We start from the raw sequence: 20831 nt of genomic DNA, 5'->3' as shown, positions 1-20831 counted from the left end.
ACCTTGTACTTCCCCATTGCTTTTCAGCCTCTTCTCACCACACACAAGTCCTTCATGATTGGAGAGCCCTGTTCGGTCCTCCAAGCCTCTGGTCTCATCTCTGACCATTCCTCTCTCTGTCTTCTAATTATAGCCATACTAGATTTCTTAGCTTCCATGCCCTGCATATCCCTGTACCTTTTAACAGTTATCATCCCGCTGCCTGAAAAACTCTTCCTCTGTTCAGCTATCCTCATTGGGGAGACTTACCCTCTCTCTCTGCCCCTACTCAGACTTGAATACTTTTCTAGCTATGCAGGACATCTTCTGTTTGCCCCTTTAAAACTTCTTTCTACTATTTTCCACCCTGATCTGTGTCCCAGGCAGTTGACCTCTGGAGACTGTATCCCTTGCTCTGGTTTCTGGTTGGGTTTGGCCAATAGGAGTTATCAGTAAGAGACGAGAGCGTGGAGAAAGGAGAGATTGGGGCACTTATTCCTCCTGTTACTTCCTTGTCAGGCAGTAGCTGTCTTCCATCATTGAAGCCCCACAGCCTCCACCTGGCGGCCCTCTGCTACATCTCCAGTTCTTGTTGGGTTCCACTAACTGCTCTTTGAACTACTATTGCTAACCTCCAGGGCTTTCTTTCGAAATAGCCTGCTTGTTAAATTCTCTTCAATTACACCTTCAATTAAATTCTCTTCAGTTATCTACAGAGGGGCTCTAACTTAATGTTAGTTTGAATTATGAAGTTTTTGACTTTACATTTGTATGAAAGTGATATGCATTGAGGAGAAAGTGGCAAGATACTTTGCATGAAGGTAAATAGCCAATAATGTATAGTGCATTGTGCTGCCAGACAGTTTCATTCAACTGTAGGCTAATGAAAGAATTCTAAGCACATTTATGGTAGGCTAGGCTAAGCTATGATTTTTTTATAGGTGTATTAAATGCATTTTCGGCTTATAGTAACTTCAATGTAGGATGGGTTTATCAGGATACAACCCCATGGTTTGAGTTGTGGTCTCCACCACTAGTAATCAAAGGGGTCCTGACCTATACATAGAAGCTCCACTGTTTTCTTTAAATTTTAATTAGAAGAAGTCAGATACAAAAGGGTATATATTTGCCAAGGAGCAAAGGGAAGCACTTGATCCCTTTCACTTTCCTTGCCATGAGGAACAGAGGTTACCAAAGCAAACACTGCAGAGGTGGAAAATGCTTTATTTCAGGGAAATACCAAAGGTACTGCCATAGAAGGGAAAGAAATGCAATTGGCATGACAGAAGAAATGGTTACCTAGTTTTGCTTTGTGACTACAAGCATAAATGAGGATCTCAGTGTTGAAGGTAAAACATGACAAGCACAAAACTATAGTTCACTAGGGACTGGATTCCTTCGTTTGATCTAGAAATTAGGTGACAATATCCATTGAGCTGTAGTATCCATCTCAACACAAAGTTCTTCTGTTCTATTTGCCAGATGACCAGGCATCATACACTAGTTTGGCAGCAACTGTGTCTTCAATTGCCATTCCTGGAATGGACAGAAATTTGGTTCATCTTTTGTCAGGACAACTCTCCCTGAAACAACCCAGGCCCCGAGACTGGCAGTTTTCTGATGCGTTTCTGTGCTGCTAATGCCCAGCAGGGTAATAGGGACTGATCCCCAGAGGGGATTTCAGGCTCAGATGGTCTTTGAAGGGTAGGTGAAGGCAGGAAATGTGGTACTAAGCAAGAAATGCCCATCGAACAAATTTTGTATCCTTCAAGGGCAAATTCAGGGGTCAGCAAACATTCTGTAAAAGGGCAGACAGTAAATATTTCAGGGTTTGTGGCCATGTGGTCTCTGTCACAGTTAGTGAACTCTGGCCTTACAGTGAAAAAGTACCCATAAACAACAGGTAAATAAATGAACCCGATTGTTTTCTAGTAAAACTTTATAAGCACTAAATTTTGAATTTCATGTCATTTTCATGTGTCATAATATACATTTGAAAATATAAAAACCATTTGTAGCTCATAGGCCATACATTTCTAGCAGTGGGCCCTGGGTTTGGCCTGCAGGCTGTGGTTTGCTGACCCCTGGTCCAGTTCGACCTGTATCCTTTAGCATCTCCCCTTTGTCTTATAGATTTGGATACACACTTTAACCCCTCCCACCACAGAGATATAATAGGTGCTTAAGAGGCATCTGTTAGATGAAAAGATGTGATAATAAACAAGTCCCCCAAAATAAGAAAGCAAAATGCAGACTTTTGGCTCCTTAAGTTTAAGCTGGCTGACCCCTGATCCACTATGAACTCTGAAACATTCAGACACAACTGGATTGGTGTGACGTCTTCAAGGCAGGCTCTGGATAAAGTCTATTTTACCTTTGCCTGTCTTTCAGAGCATGAGAGATTTTAAAAATATTTAACCACCAGCAAAGTATGGAAGCTAACCAAGGGCATGGATGCTGAATGGCCAGAACATGCAGGTCTGTCAAGCATTAACTTTTTCATTGCTAGATCATGAAGTATAGAAGGTCTTGAGAGAGGGACAGTGGGCACTTTGGAGGGTTCAGGGCAGGAACTACTTACCAAGCAAGCAGGTGTCAATGTTTCGATATTTTAGGTGTATCAGCTGAATATTATCTCTGTCCCGTGTACTTCTGTTTCCTTAAAACTAGTAGAGTGGGAGTGCTGGGCCAAGGAGCAGAATAAACCCTGAAGAGCCCACCCTTTGTTGGGTTTCTGCCCTCTACAAGGTACCCCATACAACCCAGGTGCTTTGAGTCTCCCCATGGAAGCCTTCCTCAAAGCAGCAAGTGAGGGGAATAGGGAAGGAGGGAAAAAGACATCTCGGGATGTTCTTCCTGACTGAATCTCTTTCGAGTTGGGTCTCTTTGCCATTTCCCTTAAGGTCCCTGTCTTTTAACCTTTTTGTCCATTGCCCCCAACTTCTGAAGGTTATCGTCTTTTGAGTTTCAGTGAGATCTATATCTACACACACATCTCACTTAATCCTCACAACTCAAGGTAACAGGTGTTGAGGAAACTGTGACTCAGGGAGGTCAGATCACTTGCCCAGGGACACTCATCTGGAGGGTGGCAAAGAAGGGACTCCAGCCCAGGGCTGCTCAGTTTCAGAGTTCAGGCTTAACCACTACACTAAGACATGTAAATAATTGACCTGAATGGATTTCACAATGATTCAGCTATAGAGCCCGGTGATTCATTCTTCTTTCACTAATGGGTGAACCTGCCTTGTGCTTTAGTTGAGTTTGTGCCCAGGGAGCAATAGATCTTACCCAAAGACTTGAACACAGTGGTCTTTTCACAGTAGGCTGGCTTCACTCCCTTCAACACTTCTCCCAGCTCAGCAAAGATCTCTGCCTGTGAAACAGAAATAACACTGACCCAGGCATAAAGCTAAAGTTGGCTCAGAAGCCAGGACTAGTGTCCCTGAACTGAATGAGGGATAAACTTAATAAAAAGAGAGATAAACTTAATAAAAAGATCATTTATAAATTGGATGATATCAGGAAGGATGCAGCCTCCTGAAATCCTTTCTGGGTTTTGTGATACCGTGAATGCAGAGATCCAAGTTGTCTGTAGCTCTGTCCTGTTAGATCACCATGTCAGTGAGGAAACAGGCAAGTTTTTACCTGAACATGTATTTCAGCAGCCCCCTTCATCTGTGTCCTAACTACAACAGAAAAAGATGACCAGTCCTATTGTGCTGGCTATATTGGGCTGCGACAGGTTCCCATTCATTTCCCAATCCCTGTGTCACATGACAGCCCAAAGGAAAAATCCATCAAGCTTCTCCCTCTTGGCAAAGGGGACAGGAAAACATGTCACCACCATAATGGCCATATTATTTGGAATGAGGTTTAAAAGGATTGTAACAAATTTTGGAGCTCCTTCCCCACAATGAAGTGGGGTGACTGAGGTGTGGAGCACTCCAAACTGGAGAAGTGAATGGAACCCTGGGATCCAGGCAAGGGCAGCCAGGCTCACCCCTGACAGCAGGACATCTCCAGACTCCTTCAGGGCAGCCTCCCGGGAATCCACATACAGCACAGCTTGCTTCATAAGCACATCATCCAGCTCCCTCCAGTCGGGTCTGCTGGCTCCAATAGCTGAGAGACAGCAAAACAGACCCTAAGTCCAGAAACAGTCCCAAGGGAATGCTAAAGGGCCAAAGGCTGGGAGAGAGGTTGACAAAAGACACCTGTGAACTCTGATTTGGAAGACTTCCTCATTCCCCAGGCTGGGCCCCTTTCGATCAGTAAGGCTGAATACTTACTAAGAATTCCTTTCCATTTCATGCACCACCTCATTCCTAAAAGATTTTAAGATGATGTAGTATTCATTTATTGTCTACTTCCTGTGAATGTTTTATACATAATAGTAATGGTCCTCACAAGTACACTTTGATGTCTGAGTCCCACTCAACAGATGCACCGGTAATGGCCCAGAGAAGCGAAGGTCCTGGTCTAGCTTACATATACGTATGTATATGAATCTAGGTCTGAGAGAGCACCATGGCTTCCACACCGCTTTGCTTATCATTTCAATTTTTAGTATATGTGCTATCAAAACAAGCACACCTCTTTGCTTATCAAGAACAACAACTTCCTCACAAAATCCCTGAAACAATCATTTGGAGATTGTTCATACCCCATACTCCTTTCCTTCTGTTAACTTGCTATCTAATCATTTTCATTCCTTAATCTCCGTGCTACTTTCTCTCTTAACTCATGACAAAAGAGCCTAATGTTAGGGTCATGGAGAAGCCCCAATAAAAGGCAAACTGGCTCCATTCTGGCTCTGACCTTTCACATCCTCTACAGGGCCCAGGACCCCAGAGCAATGAATCCAAAGCATCATGCGTCTTGGTACTGGGATGCAGGATAATGCACAAGCTGCAATCAAATGCCCACAGGGCCACACAGGTAATGAAAAGGAGCAAAGCTGGTCAGAGGGGCTGGATCTGAAGCAAGCAGGCTCTTCCAAAGGGGATGGTCACCATTTTTCAATTCCAGCTAATTGCTGCCATGTGTGAATGGAGGTCCACTGTTACCAGATATTCCCTTTTTTTCTTAAAAAGAGAGAGAGAAGCAGGAAATCTATTTGCATATGTTATGCCTTGATCTTTAGATCACTCTGTATTCCAAACTAAACAAGTCTGCTGCTGGATCCAGCCCATGGCCAGAAAGTCTTTGAAAATTCCTCTAAAACCTTATACAAATATAAGGCAGCATTTATATGCCTCTTGCACAGCTGTCCAGTTTTCTTTACTTTTTCTTCTCCTACTATTCTCCCTCACTCTAATTTGCAAAAAGAGTGTTGTAAAAATGTCTGTCTTGAAGGTTGCTTGTGTGGGGAATTCTATAGAACAAAAGCACTAGCTAATGAAGCTTGTAAATAAATCATAAGCTGGTGGGAAAAAACCCTCAGTTTCTCAGCCTTCCCCTCCTAACTGCACTATTTCTCCTAGACAGCTATTGCCTATGAAGAGGGTGAGTTCTCAAAGGGTTGTATGAGGCCACTCAGACAGGCGGAGGTGGGCCAAGAGGCAAAGGGACACGCCTGACTCAGACTAGGCTCTGGCCTGGCTTCAGTGGCGCTAGAATGGGTAAGGGTCAGAAGGCTGGCTGCAGTGTGGTCTTGGGGACAGGAAGAAGGAAATATGGGGTTGTCCGGAATTGGGCCAGCCCCTCAGCTGAGCAGTTAACTAGGAAGAATCTGATGTTGGCATTTCCTAATCGTCTGTGCTTGTTATACACTTTTCTTAAGTGTATTTTGTGCCTCTGTGAACACATAAACCTATTTTGTCCTCAGGCCAGGGAAATACAAGAAATGTCTTGACTTAAAAATCAAGCCAGCCCTTCCTAGAAGGAGATTCAAAGTGTGAGAGGGATCCAGCATGAGGGAGATTCTTTGTTGCCAGCTTGAGGACAGAGGGTCCACGTGATAAAAAAATGTGGGTTGTCTCTTAGACCTGAGAGTAGCCCAGAGAAAATGGGCTCCCTCCATCTTACAATGTAAGGAACTGAATCCTGCCACAACCACACAGTCCCAGAAGAGCAACACATGAGATCACAGCCTTGATAATACCTGATTTCATCTTTGTACAATTTGGGGCAGAAGGCCCAGCTAACCTAGGCCCAGACTCCTGAACTACAGAAAATGTGAGATAATGTGTTTTTTTTTTTTTTTTTTTTTTTTTTTGTAGAGACAGAGTCTCACTTTACTGCCTTCAGTAGAGTGCCATGATGTCACAGGACTCACAGCAACCTCTAGCTCTTGGGCTTCAGAAATTCTCCTGCCTCAGCCTCCCGAGCAGCTGGGACTACAGGTGCCCGCCACAATGCCTGGCTATTTTTTGGTTGCAGTTCAGCCGGGGCTAGGGTTTGAACCCGCCACCCTTGGTATATGGGGCCAGTGCCCTACTCACTGAGCCACAGGCGCCACCCGAGAGATAATGTGTTTTAGGCTAAAAAAAAAATCAAGTCAGTCTCATTGAAGATTTTCTGTCCTTGGGAAAACATTTTAGCAAAAACTGGTTCCTCTTGATTTTCCAAATCCTTCTAAAAATGATCTTATTATTGATAAAGCCAGCCTTGACATACCTTTTACCTACCAACTAAGTCACCTTTTACCTACTTCCTGGACCTGCATCCTAACAGCAGCCTCATGCAGATGGAGACCTTCAATTTATGTTGTCCCATTCCTTAAACATGCCATGTTCATTACCACCCTCAGGACCTTTGCATTTTCTATTCCTTCTAACTAGAATTCTTTTCCTTCAACTCTTGGCATTGGCTCTTTCTTATTATTCAAGTCACAATTAAAGAATCACCTCCTAAGAAATCTTCTTTAGATAACTCTGTTTGAAAGTACCTCCCTCTACTACCTTTACTTCCACTATCAGGATCTCCACTCAGTGTCTTCAGGACTCATTTTTAGCTAGAATGATCTAGTTCATGCTTATTTATTCACTACCTCCTCTCACTAAAATGTAACCACCAGGAAAGCGGCAACCTTGAGTGCCTGGTTTATTGTGGCATCCCCAGCATCTCGAACAGTGCCTAGTATGTGGCAGAGATTCCATAAACATTTGTTAATGAATGGATAATCATTTTTTTAGGCACTTGCCTTTTCATCTGTCTGCATGTGCAGAGCTCTTAGTTCTGAGTTCACACCACATACTTGTCACTAAAACATGGGGCATCAATACCATCTTTCTAGTCTTGGTATCCTCTGTTCACCAGAATCCAGTCTTCTTATTGGAAGATGATATCAAGTGTTAAATTTAAGAGCTTGGGCTTTGTGTGGGTAGATTGCCTCAGTTCAGATGCCAGCTCTGCCATTAAGAACATCTGACTTTGGGAAAGTTACTTAATCTCTCCACGTCTTGGTTTACCCACCTGTAAAATGGGAGGGGGTGGATGTGTGGAGGGATGGTGATTGGTGGGACCACACCTACAGTGCATCTAACAAGGGTTATGTAGATGTAGAATACAAATGTTTTAACACAGTAACTAAGAAAATGTCATAAAGGCTATGTTAACCTGTTTGATGAAAATATTTCAAATTGTAGATAAAACCAGCACATTATACACCATGATTGCATTAATGTACACAGCTATGATTTAATAAAAAATAAATAAATAAAATAAATGGAAGTTGTGGTAATAATAGTTCCTAAGGTGATTATAATGATTAAATGACATAATACATTTAAAGAATTTAGAATAGTAAGTATATATTACATATAGATAAACTTTTGCTATAACCTTCAGGGCCATCTGAAGATCTTCAGAAGCCCAGGCTCCCTTATGTTTAGAGTTCTCTCCCTCCTCCTCATCCTATCACACATATTAAAAACCATGCACATGTCACATTACATGTCTTTTGTACTGAATTTTTTTTTTTTTTAGACAGAGTCTCACTTTGTTGTCCTCAGTACAGTCCCATGGCATTACAGCTCACAGCAACTTCAAACTCTTGGGCTTGAACAATCTTCTTGCCTCAGCCTCCTGATTTGCTGGGACTATAGGTGCCTGACTATTTTTAGAGATAAGGTCTCACTCTTGCTCAGGCTGGTCTTGAACTTGAGAGCTCAAGTACTCCACCTGCCTCCACCCCCCAGAGTTCTGGGATTACAGGTGTGAACCACCATGCCTGGCCTTGTACAGAAATTTTTTTGAAAAGTTTTTTTTAATAATTCTAAGTGTTGTTAAGAACAAATGATTCATTTGGCCTTTGTGATTTCAACCACATCACATTTAAGAATTGAGCTGTGCTCTACCATCTTTTCATGCCACCATAATGGTGCACATTAATGTCCTGGCTGATGCTCCTAAGAGCATCAACAACACTGAAAAGAGAGGCAAATACCAGGTTTTTCTAAGGCCATGCTCCAAAGTCACTGTCAGGTTTCTAACTGATGATGAAGCATGGTTAAAAAATCATCGATGATCACAGAGCTGGGAAAATTGTTGTGAAACTCACAGGCAAGTTAAACAAATGTGGAGTGATCAGTTCCAGATTACTCAAAGATCTAGAAAAATGGCAGAATAATCTACTCCCATCCCACCAGTTTGGTTTCGTTGTTCAGATAACGTTAGCTGGCATCATGGACCAGCAAGAAGCGAGAAGCAAGAAGCAAGAAGAAAACACACAAGAGAGAAAATCCTGGGATTCCTTTTCTAGGGATATAAAACATACTGAAAAATAAAATGCCTCAATGGAAAAAAAAATTCAGCTGTGACTGACCATCTGGCGTGTTATATTTTATGCAACACAAATTAATTAAATATATATTAGTTTCAGGTTTGTAATTTCCTTTTCATATTTTAGGACTCACATGTTTCCAGGGCCCTTAAAAAAAATGGGAATTCTGCATTATAAGTAAACTAGTTTTGCAGATGTCCAGTCTAGGGAGAAGACTGGCCATCACCTAGCCATGGCTTTTGGAGCCATTCTACTTACCATTGATGTGAGCCCCTGGCTTCACCCATTCACCAAATAAAATGGGTTCTGTTGCCATGGTGACTGTGATGATCACATCTGCACCTGCCACAGCCTCCTGGACTGATGAACAGACCTGTACCTCCCCTTGCACTGTGTTTGCAAACTTCTCTGCATTTTCTCTGGTGCGGTTCCATATCCTCACCTTCATTGAGGGTAACAAGAGGGACATTAGTATCAATTTTTGGGCTGCTTATTACACCAAGCCCAGGGATGCCAAGGGAAGGTTAAACCACTCCAAGATTGGGGCTGTGGTTATTTAAATCATTCCCTACAATAAACTGACATTTGATCAAAGATACAGCATTAATTGGGACAGATAGCTAGCTGGATCCCTTTAAAGAAGGCTGGAAGTTTCTAGTTCTAGGCCAGGACATTAAATAGCTTAATAGCTACTATATAGTGTAATGATTAGCAGATCAAGCTCTGGAGCCAGGTAGTGTTAGAACCAATCCGGACTGTCACTATTGATATTACTTCACCTCATTCAACCTTAATTTTCACACCTGCGGGTAAGGTCAGTGTCAAAGTCACATTTTATCTTGGAAATCCTGGAAAGGAGTTGTAGTGGGTGTTATGATGGTGCTTTGCATGGATCTCTCAAGAGTAGGTAGGGAATGAAAGATCAGAAGCGTTTGAAGTGAATGGTTCAGCCAATCACAAGGTCAAGAGTGGTACCTACAGTTAAAATTCTGGAAGGTGCTGGGCAGAATGGGAGTTGGGTATCCTGGGCCTTACCAGAAACTAGGAGCTTTCTGGCTTAACAGCTTCAATGTTTGGGTTAGGGGGTGTCAGCCTTCAACCAAAAATAAGGCCTAAAGACTCTCTCATAAGAAAACAGAGGGGAGCCTCTGTAAGGTGACCACATAAAGGACTCTCACAAACTGGTCAACATATAGAGATGGTCAACATAAAGAACTAGGACTCCTGTACTAATATGTACCAGATATGTGGTACATGTCTAGTCTATGAAAATTAGTTCAACTTAAGGAAGTGATCAATGTAGGGAGGTGGTCAATTATAAGAGGTTGTATTGTATAAAAAATATAGAAATAAACTCTATGTCTAAGTAAGTTCATCCACCAAGGTAAAAAATGATACATTTTGCCCAGTTATAAGCGAATGGTTAACCATGTTGCCCTTCTTGATAGAAACCTATGCAAATAATATACAGAAATTAGACAATCTGGTAAAGCAATGATGTTGGAACATGATATTCAGTGAGAAGACAGGATATATAACAGTATATATCTAACATGATTAAACTGTGTTATGAAAAGCTTATGAGAGAAGTATAGAAAACATCTACTACTTGTCTTTAAAAACAGATAAAAGGGCATTTTTCTATTGTTTTATTTCTTGCAGTTAATTTCCTAATGGGAAGGTATTATTTTTTATAATAAAAAGTTCATACTTTAAATCTATTCCACCCTTTTCATTTGCATACATAAAATAAAAATAGTATCAAAGATTCCTAGGAGGAAGCATGAGCCAAAGTGAGTAGGTTGTCAGAGCAGTGTGCTGTGGCCTCCTGGTCTCAAGGCCTCATCCCCAGTTCCTTGATCCATAACCTTAAATACTTAAAAAATCCAAGATTCTCCAAAGAAAAGCAGAGAGGGGGACTAAAAGGACAACTAAATGTATGCAATGGATATAATGGAATCTTTTAACTAACTATGTAGGCTCCCATACATATGCCCTGTGAACTGAGAAACTGGAAAAAAATGATCAGATCTTCCACTCCCTGCCCTCTCCCAACACCTCTGTCAGGTTTTCTGGGGAAGTCATTAAAGTAAAAGAATGGTTAGATCAGACTTACAATCTAATTATTTCAGGATAACCTGTGCTGCGGTAAAGGAGTACAGACAGGTCACTGGCTCCCTTCCCTCTTCTCTGCCAACCCTGCCCTTGGACTTACCTCCTTAAAGGAGAACTGCTCTGCGAAGACCTCATAATGGCTGTAGGCCTGGACCCCAGCCCCAAGGATGCACAACACTTCACTGCTTGGGGGTTTCAAGAACTATTTGAGAAAAATGAGGTGGAAAAGGTTAAGGGAGACACTAGCTGTTGGGTAAGAAAGAAATATGGTTTGAATACCAGGGGGCTTCTGCTCTACCATCAGCTCTGGGGCCAGTCAAGGAAATGTCATTCTATGTTTCAGTGTCCCTTTCATACAGTGGGCAGGGAAGGAGGAGCCTTTATTGAGCACCTAATATATGCCAATGCTTTACCAGCATGATCTTATTTAGTCTCTAGACAATGGCCCAATAAGCTAGAAACTTCAATGTTATTTTCCTCTTAAAGATGAGGAGATTGAGCTCCAGAGAGTTTAAGTAACTTGTTTAGTTACATGGTTATTAAAGGGCACAGTGAGACTCCAAAACCACATTTTTCATACTCCAAAGTCCATGTTCTTTCTTCTGTGTTACCCCATTTCAGGTATGTGCTGAGAAACATCCACTTTTCAGAGCCCTGAACTACTTTTGAAGAGCTACCTGGAACCCATGAGTCCTTGCTTCCCTGAATTCTCAGCTGTATTTGCTAGGCCCATTCTTTGTTGATACTTTCAGAGCTTCTGTCTTCCTTTAAAGATGAAAGTAAAGCTGGTGTTTGTGGGACCTCCTGAGTGTGTATGTGTGTCTGTATTCGACAGTACACTTCTGTGTTCAACTCAACCAAGTGTCACCACACCAGTGAGGTTTTTCTGACCTCTTTGATAGAATGCAGCATGCCACAGCACTTATTTGTTTATAGATTTTTTTTCCTGTATTGGTCTTTAAGCCCCATGAGGACAGCAGCTGTCTTATTTGCATAGAATTAGTATATGCCCACTCTGACTTACAAGACGTACCACTTGGTTTCTTAACCTTGGCACTACTGACATTTGGGCTGGATAATTCTTCTTAGGGAAGGAGAGCTGTTCTGTGCATCACAGGATGCTTAACAGTATCCCTGATCCCTATCTCTTAGATGTCTGTACCACTTCTTACCTCTGCCCCAAGCCCCCAGTTGTGACAATGAAAAAATCTCCATACATTGCTAAACATCTGTGGGGCAGGTTACAAAAATCATGCTCAGTTGAGCATTATTGGCATAAAGAAAAGACACTACTTCCCCCTCAGATCATAGTATTAAGTAAGACCCTCTTTTACCTTTTCTCTATTTTATTTAGTAAAATTTGAGCTCCTTGTAAATTTCACATGTACCCTTGTAAAGAGCTCAAACCAGCACATTATACCCCGTGATTGCATTAATGTACACAGCTATGATTTAGTAAAAAAAAAAAAAAAAAATTGAGCTTCTTGGGTCTGTTCTTATTTATAATGCTATTTACTAAAATTCTAGAGTATAATCTTAGAAGTGAAAAGTTTTAAGTGAAAAGTTTTCTTAACTATTAATTACCAGCAGAAAGATGTCTTTGAAATATCAGGAGTTAATCATATCTCCTGTAGCTACAGAAGGAGAGAGAGACCATTCTGTGCCATAAAATATAGTTTAAAGATTATGATCTGAAAGGGTTCTAAATAACAGTATGCACAAACTAGCAATGTTATGCTCCCATCCAATAAGCAGAATTAGGTGATTTTTTTCCTTGACTGTTATAATTTTTTTTTTTTTTAGTTAATAGGAATCTATTTTTGGAAAGGCACTTGCACTTCATTAATTATTACAGTATCTGGTAAAAGTAACCTTCAATCTCCAAAAAGTAAATCTTTAATTCTTTTTTTTTTTTTTTTTATTGTTGGGGATTCATTGAGGGTACAATAAGCCAGGTTACACTGATTGCATTTGTTAGGTAAAGTCCCTCTTGCAATCGTGTCTTGCCTCCAAAAGGTGTGGCACACATCAAGGCCCCACCCCCTCCCTCCTTCCCTCTCTCTGCTCTTCCTTTCCCCATCCCTCCCTCCTTCTTTCTCTCTCTGCTCTCGCCTTCCCCCACCCCCACCATGACCTTAATTGTCATTAATTGTCCTCATATCAAAATTGAGTACATAGGATTCATGCTTTTCCATTCTTGTGATGCTTTACTAAGAATAATGTCTTCCACTTCCATCCAGGTTAATATGAAGGATGTAAAGTCTCCATTTTTTTTAATGGTTGAATAGTATTCTATGGTATACATATACCACAGTTTGTAATCCAACCCAGGAATGGATTAACAAGCTGTAAATATTTAATTCTGATTGGTTGTCTTACTGCCTTACTTGATAATTTGTTGCCTTGGTAATAACGTATAATGGATTTCTCTTTCTTTAAATGATATATATGTTCATAAGATTAAATCGTAATAAGATTAGTAGCACTTCAGTCTTTTCCCATAAGCATGCAGGTAATTAACATGCATGTGACTCTGCTAGGTTTCTCTTTTAAACACAAGTTTGAAAGTCTGTTTCATTTCCACTTGTTAATGTCTTGTTCTGTCCAAACCTTCCATCTCTTCCAGCCCTCCTCATCCTTTTCTGCCTTGCCCTTCCTGCCTACCAGTTACAATTGCCTTCTGGTTTTCCCCAGCACACATGCTTCCTTGCAAACACTAGGCCTTTGCACAAGTTTTTTTCCTCTGTCTAGAATGCCCCCTGCCTCTCATGAGCAGCTCCCTTTATCCTTCAAATCTCAGCTCCAATATCCCTTATATAGGAAAGGCCTTTCTAAATTTCACAGATTAGATCAAGATTCCCCATTTTACGCTCTCTTAGCATTTGTTAGGGTTGTAGTTTCACATTTATTGGTATGATCTTTGGGTTACATTCTTATGTCTGCCACTAGGCCAGTGTTTCTCAACCTTTTTTATCTCATGGCATACTTGAACCTATAGTTAACTTCCATGGCATCCTTAAATTATATTGATCAAAAAATATATATAAAAAGAATATACTTACTGTGCTTTGAATTTCTTTTGAAAATAATTAATGATCTTTAACAATTTTTGCAGCACACCTAAGATCCCCTCATGGCACACCAGTGTGCTGGGGCAGACCAGCTGAAAATTACTATACTAGATCCTGTGCTCCATGATGACAGACATTGTATCTGGTTTGCTCACCATTTTTTGCTTCATGCGGAGCACAGGGCCTTGGTACTTAGTAGACACTCAAATATTTGTTGAATCAATGCATGCCAGGGATAAAGCCTGATATATTCTGTAACTTTGAGAAAGCATATCATAGAGTCCTTAGCTAAGGTTATGTCAAACCCAAATACAAAGAAGTTATTGTGTCCATCAGACCCCAGAGCTTGGTGTACTTCTCATCCTCCCCCAAAGCCCTACATGAAAAGAGAAGTGGTAAACAAGAAAATATTCTACTTTCTCTAAGGCAAAAAGCAAAATAGATCCTTTGTTCCTTATTGAAATAGCCCATCTGAGCCCCTGGAAATAAAGCTGTAAGTTTCAGCCTCAACTTTGAAGCGTCAACCCAAAGGTTTCTTAACTTTTCTGGGAGTAGAGAATTTTGTTAATGGAACAAAGTACAGTGTTATTGAAGGCTAAGTCTATAGCAGTATGTTTCCAAGTTTGGTTATTATCAGAATCAACCATGTACTCTTTTTTTTTTCTTCTTTTCTTAAGTCTAGTTTTCTGGGTCTCATTCTCAGTGATTTTGATTTAGTAGTTCTGGGAATTTGAATTAAAAAATAATTCCCCAAGTGATGTAGTTTGTGTTAGAAATTATTGATCTGTAACAAGATGGACTACACATCCTCATAAGAACCTGCAGGTACCTACCCTGTTTCCCCAAAAATAAGACAGTGTCTTATTTTAAGGTGTGCTCCCAAAGATGTGCTAAGTCTTATTTTCAGGGGACGTCTTATCTTTCCTGTAAGTAGGTCTTATTTTCGGAGGATGTCTTATTTTCGGGGAAACAGGGTAGTTGAATGACTTGAGGAAACCCTAGTTTCCATTTCCTTCCATGCAAAATGAAGACAGTAATACCTACTCTGCTTTCATCACAGAAACCCAAAGTTCAGGCAATGGATTGGAAATGATTTTGGAGAAGACTAAAGTCCTTTGCAAATAACAGGCAATATTATAAGACTCATTCTGTTCCTAAATTACCAGTAAACATAGCAAAGAATCTCTTGATTATTTCAATCTGCTTTAGGTCTGGATATGATTGAAAACCAGTTCAACAAGGTGGATTATCTAATCTGCTCCCTATACAATTACCAGATTAATCTTTACATTCTTCCCTCCCCCTCATAAATATAGAAAACCTTAACATACAATCTGAACTCCTGGTCTTTGCTGCTCCAACCTTTTCCTTGGTTATCACATTTCCTTTATGCTTAGAAAAAACTGTGTTCCAAGACCTTGTATTCTCCATTTAATGTGAAAGATTCCAGACTCCAAATGTTTCCATGGAAGCCTGCTTTGTAAACCTCTACTTCTTAACTCTAACCTCTAAAAATACTGTTTTCTTATAGGATGCCTCAATATTGCTTAGGAACATGATCAGCCCCACCATTTCCTCTGTCTGCCATATTTCTCCACATTTTTATGTGGCTCACTTACCACTTTCAATTTTTACTCAGATGTCACCTTTTCAGTGAGGTCATTCCTGGATATTTCTAGATGTCATACCCTCTCTCACTCCCTCCAATACTCACCATTCTGCTTTATTTTCATTTTTCTAACATACTATGTGATTGATTTTTTTGGTGGTCATTTTAATTTTCTTAGCAATCTCTAAATTAATTTTATAATTTGCATAATCTCACACAATTACCAAATTATGTTAAATCCATGTAATTAATATTTATTATTTTTATCAATTACTAATTATTATTTACTACATTATTAAACTCAAGGTTTTTTTTAGCAAATCATACTCTGTGTTTCAGTTTTTATTTTTATTTATACCACCCTGTGTGTGCCGCTCTGTTTCGTTCACTGCTGTATCCAACATTTATTTCTTTATTCACATACTGATTTTCCATACCTAACTTTATTTTTTAAATTTTTATTTTGTTTTTATTTTTATTTATTTATTTTGAGACAGAGTCTCACTGTCACCCTGGATAGAGTGCCGTGGCATCATAGCTCACAGCAACCTCAAACTCTTGGGCTCAAGCCTCACCTTCAATCAGTTGCTTGCCCCAGCTTCAATAGGTGCCCATCATAATACCTGGCTATTTTTTGGGCTCTTGCCTCAGCTTCAATCAGTTGCTTGCCTCAGCTTCAATAGGTGCCCACCACAATGCCTGGCTATTTTTTAGAGACTGGTCTTGCTCTTTCTCAGGCTGATCTCCAACTCCTGAGCTCAAGCAATACACCATCTCAGCCTCCCAGAGTGCTAGGATTATAGGTATGAACTACTATGTCTGGCCTCGTATCCAACAGTTAGAACAATGCCTAATACATGATAGGCACTCAGTCGATACTAATCTAATGAATATAGGACTCTGGCTTAGATCTTTGCAGCTCACCCTCTGCTTCTTATGCAATACTAGCTCTGTTCTGTGGGGCAACTATACTGTCCTACCAGGAGCAGTATAGTACAGAGATAAGAAAGCAGTCCTGGAGGCAAAGAGGTCAAATTTTAACCTTTCTAATGGAGGTTCCTAATGGAGATAATCCTATCTACTTTGCATGGTTGATGGGAAGATCAAGAATCAAGCATGTAAGGTACATAGAATCTGGTCATGCTAATAATTTTGTGAATAACTGTGCTAACCTGATATCTTATTTAGCATATGGACTTCCAGCTATGTCCCATGGAAGACCAAAAGAAGTTCCTCACTTGTTAGTCTTTTAAGACTGAGACACCTAACCTTACCCATCAGCTCATGTTAATAGTACTGCCAACACTAATCTTACCTTGGTGGCAATGGCAGATACTGCAGCCGTTCTCTTTGCAGTTATGACATTTCCATCCATGACCTTGGGGATAAAGAGAGACAGTGAGTATGAGACACTCCTATCCACTTTTAAACTGAGAGATGTTTCTAAAAGAGTAGACCTAGGAAGTGTTATAGTACTCTACAAAGAGCATGTGTTTGGTGTCAGACCTGGGTCCAATTCCCTCACTTACAAGATACACAACTTTGAACAGTTTAGTGTATAAGCACTGTCTTCTTCACCTGTAAAAATAAAAACAATACCAGTATACAGAGGGCTATTGTGAGGATTAAATATTTTGGCACATCTGGAAGCATCTAGCTCATAATGATCCTGTAAGAACTGCTTATTTTCTTTTCTTGCTCTGGGATTCTTAAAACACCAAATTAAGTAGGAGTTTGGGGGATAAGATCTCCATTTGACATCTGGACAAGGGCCATGAAACTTTAGCATAGGGGTTCTGAACTCCTGCTGCACATTTGGGAAGATTTGTGAAGATACAGACATCACCCTTAGATTAACAGAACCTGAGTCTTTAGGGGTATGACCCAGACAGCCTTGTTTTTGAAAGTTCCCCACATGATTCTGGTGCACAGAGAGGGTTGACAATTATGCCTGGCTAATAATAACAGCCACTCTTTGCACTGTTCCCATTTATAGGTTACGCATATTCATTTCAGCTTGTCTTCCATAGTTGGCATCATAATTCTCACTTTACAGATGAACTGAATCACCTAGCTACTGGGAAGATTCAGTTGTCATAGAGTTTCAAAGCTCCACATTTGTAGGCTTCACTGGATGCATATAGTTTGGGGAGAGCTAGATACTCTTCTCAGAGGAATAATGCACAGCAAGATTCCTTGACGGGCTAGAAATTCAGGGGGAAGGAAGGATAGTCTAGGAGCCAGCTCGTTGGAGCACACAGGCCACAAGAGTTAAGAGTGTAAATACTATAGTCAGACAGACCTAGGACTTTTGTGTGACCTCAAGCAAAGTGGCTATACTACTGAGCCTCAGGGACTTCAACAGAAACTGGGGAGAAGGGGAGGTAATAAAAACATCCACAGAGAAATTTTTCAGAATTGAATGTGATTGGTATCTCCTGCTTGGCACAAAAAAAGCTCCCAATCAGTAGCAGTTAAAGAGGCAGTGAAGCATTGTCTTAAAAGGAGCATAGGTCATGGACTCAAGCTGAGCAGCTCTGAAGTTCAGCTGTGCTACTCATTAGCTACATAAACTTGGGTAAGTTGGGCCTTAGTTGCTCTATGACTGAGTTTCCTCATCTGTAAAGTGGGAGTAATTATGTACCCACCTCATAGAGTGGCTCTAAGTATTAAGAGGGTTAATACACGTGAAGTGTTTAGAACAGTAGTTGACACATCAAAAGAGCTCAATAAATGTGAGGCACTGCCACTTTTTGATACTATGATTAGAGGTTAAAACAGGTCACTGGTAAGCCCTCAGAAAAGACTCCAAGGGATCATAGAACACCTTTCCATATTAAGGACTCAGCAATTAACTTCCCTTGGTAATCATTTAGTTCAAGCAGTGTATAGGGGGTAACCGACTATAAGATAAGGACATATACAAGAGTGACATATATTCATGCTTAAAGCAGCAGTACATGCTGGAGCTGCATCCTCACGTAGTCCTAGAAACAGATAAATGATTACAAATATCCTTACTGTTGCTGGTATCCAGCCACTCGTAGAGGGGCACATGGGGTTACATTCAAAACTCCCCCTTGCTCAGAACTAACTTCTGAGCCTAGCTCTGGACCCAAGGATGCAGAGATGCTTACCGCCATCAGGGTGCCATTGCTCGGCTCAAAGAGTAGCACAGTAGCCTGGTGTGAGGGGATGCTGAGGCCCTCGTAGAAGGTGACCAACTTGGTGGTCAGCGCATCCTCAGCTGCACTGTAGGCCGGCATGACCCCCAGGAAGCTACAAAAAGAGAGAGAGTGGCTTCAACACTTTCCCATCAACGCTAGGGTCTTCTACAAAGTCCCCTTATACATGCACCTTCCTTTCCCTCCCCCGTCACTGTCCACTGGCCCTCTCCTGTTCCTCTATCCCGCTGCCCTTCCCGCAGACAGCATACACAGTATGTTCAAGAGTCTGGCTTCAGATCGAAAAAATATCGCAGCTCTGCGTAAGCTTGGTAAGTCACTTAACCTTCCCAACTCTCAGTTTTCCACTAGTAAAATGGTGGCATTAATATCTACCTAAGTGGGGAGTTGTGTTATACCTGTAAAGCGCTCACACGGCACAGTGGGTAGCGCACAGTAAGCGGCAGGTGTTATTAGCAATGATTAAGCAAGCTGTCTCTTCCCTTTTCCCACCGCTTCCCTTCTTGCTCCCCTCTTCCTCCTTTCCAGCTTCTCCTGCTCGTCCTGCTCGTGGCTTCCACTCTTTACCACTCACCCCCTGTGTTTGGCCACCGGCACCACGGTGCGCACGGGCTGCGTGACCCCTCCGTCCGGGCCGCTGGAGAAGTTGGCCAGGGCGGTCTCCAGAGGCGGGATGAGAAGGCTGGAGCTGCGGAGGTGGTCCTGCACCACGGCCGCACTCAGGAACGCTGGCATCCGGCTCATCTCGCCTCCTGCCTCCTAAACTCGGCCCCACACAGCAATCCACGTTCCACTAGCTGCACCCTATATCAGCGCCCCGCCGCGCCGCGGTGCCACCTGCCGGTCACCGCCCAGGCGCCAGGGGCGGAGCAACACCGTCCCGCCCCCAGACCTGGCTTCTCCCCTCTTCGCCCACCCCAGCTCCTAAGGGTGGGTGAGATGGGTCCTCTCCGGCGACGGATTCCCCACGATTGGTGTTGAGGAGGCAGGCTGGGAGTTAGTATTCTTGGGTCCATTTTCTTAATCTCTGTTATCAGGTGTGGCTACATTCCTGGGCAAGACGTGTTGGTAGAGGGTTTTGGTGCTAGGTCCCCTCCTCCCCACCAACTCCGATATTTGCCGCTCTTGGTGGTCCCAGCCTGGGAAATAAGAGGGAAGATGGAACAGTCAATGGAGGGGGCTTCCTTATTTCTTAAAATTATTTCCCTGCTGCTAGGAAATAGATAAAAGAAATCTATTGTGCATATGCAATGGTACATTTTAAAACTATTAAGAGTATAAATGTCTTACCACAACAAATAAGTGAGGTGTCGGTTATGTTAACAAGTTTGATGTAAGCTTTCCACATTGTATATCAAATTAGCACATTGTACCCCATAAATGCATTAATGTACACAGTTATGATTTAATAAAAAATTAAAATAAAAAAGTTTTTTCTTTTTATTTTCAGTTGTGTCCCCATCTGGAGTCTCTTATCCTAGCCTCCCTCCCACCCCTATTCCCACCCCCAGATCCCTGGCTATTGATTACTTTAAGTGCACGTTTTTCAATCAGGCTAACTAACCTAACTAAACTTCATCTTAAAAAGGGGGGAATTTCCCAGGGCAAGTAGACATGGCTTCCATCACACAAAAAGCCAAAATGCAGGGTCTTTTCTTCAAGGAGATTTTATTTGAGGTGGGAAAGTATGACAGTATCTACAGGTAGGTAACAATGTAAGGCTTACCTTAGTCAACCCTATGTTAAATTAAGGATAGGAAAAGTGCTTTTGCTAATTCAAAGACAAGAGAGCAGAAAAAAGCAGGAGGGGAAGAAGGAAAGAGATTTTGGCTTTGAATGGTTAGATAAGGGTTTTGTGAAACCGAGGTCTGAAATAGTAATGATGACTACAAAATTGATAACAGCAACAGGTTGTTGATCTTTACTACTTTATGGGCAATACCTCATTTAATTACACAACAACCTTTGAGGTAGGGGTGTTGTTACTGCCTTTTAGTGTCTATTTTAGACTCTGAAAGAAGAGATTTAGTCTGAGGTTACTCAGCAAATCAGTAGAGGAGCAGGCTTGGCCCTTGGGGTCAGACTCCCCAGCTATACTCTTAAGTATAAGAGTATTATACTTTAAGCTATGTTGGCAGAAGGGG

General features: G+C 41.5%; 1 protein-coding gene across 1 annotated transcript; it reads right to left on the bottom strand.

The window, feature by feature from the left end:
• Nucleotides 1-1191: 1191 nt before the first annotated feature.
• Nucleotides 1192-19530, bottom strand: CRYM (crystallin mu). Its single transcript, XM_053556154.1, has 8 exons — nucleotides 19262-19530; nucleotides 18640-18781; nucleotides 16818-16880; nucleotides 10923-11024; nucleotides 8966-9149; nucleotides 3983-4104; nucleotides 3271-3355; nucleotides 1192-1515 (listed from the first exon to the last, which is right to left on the bottom strand). The coding sequence occupies exons 1-8, from the start codon at nucleotides 19429-19431 to the stop codon at nucleotides 1451-1453; spliced, it is 933 nt and encodes a 310-aa protein (XP_053412129.1). The 5' UTR covers nucleotides 19432-19530; the 3' UTR covers nucleotides 1192-1450.
• Between the last annotated feature and the right edge of the window lie 1301 nt (nucleotides 19531-20831).

Source organism: Nycticebus coucang, chromosome 12 (assembly GCF_027406575.1).
Source record: "Nycticebus coucang isolate mNycCou1 chromosome 12, mNycCou1.pri, whole genome shotgun sequence".
NCBI classification, from domain to species: Eukaryota; Metazoa; Chordata; class Mammalia; order Primates; family Lorisidae; genus Nycticebus; species Nycticebus coucang.
This window is presented reverse-complemented; position numbering and strand designations above follow the sequence as displayed.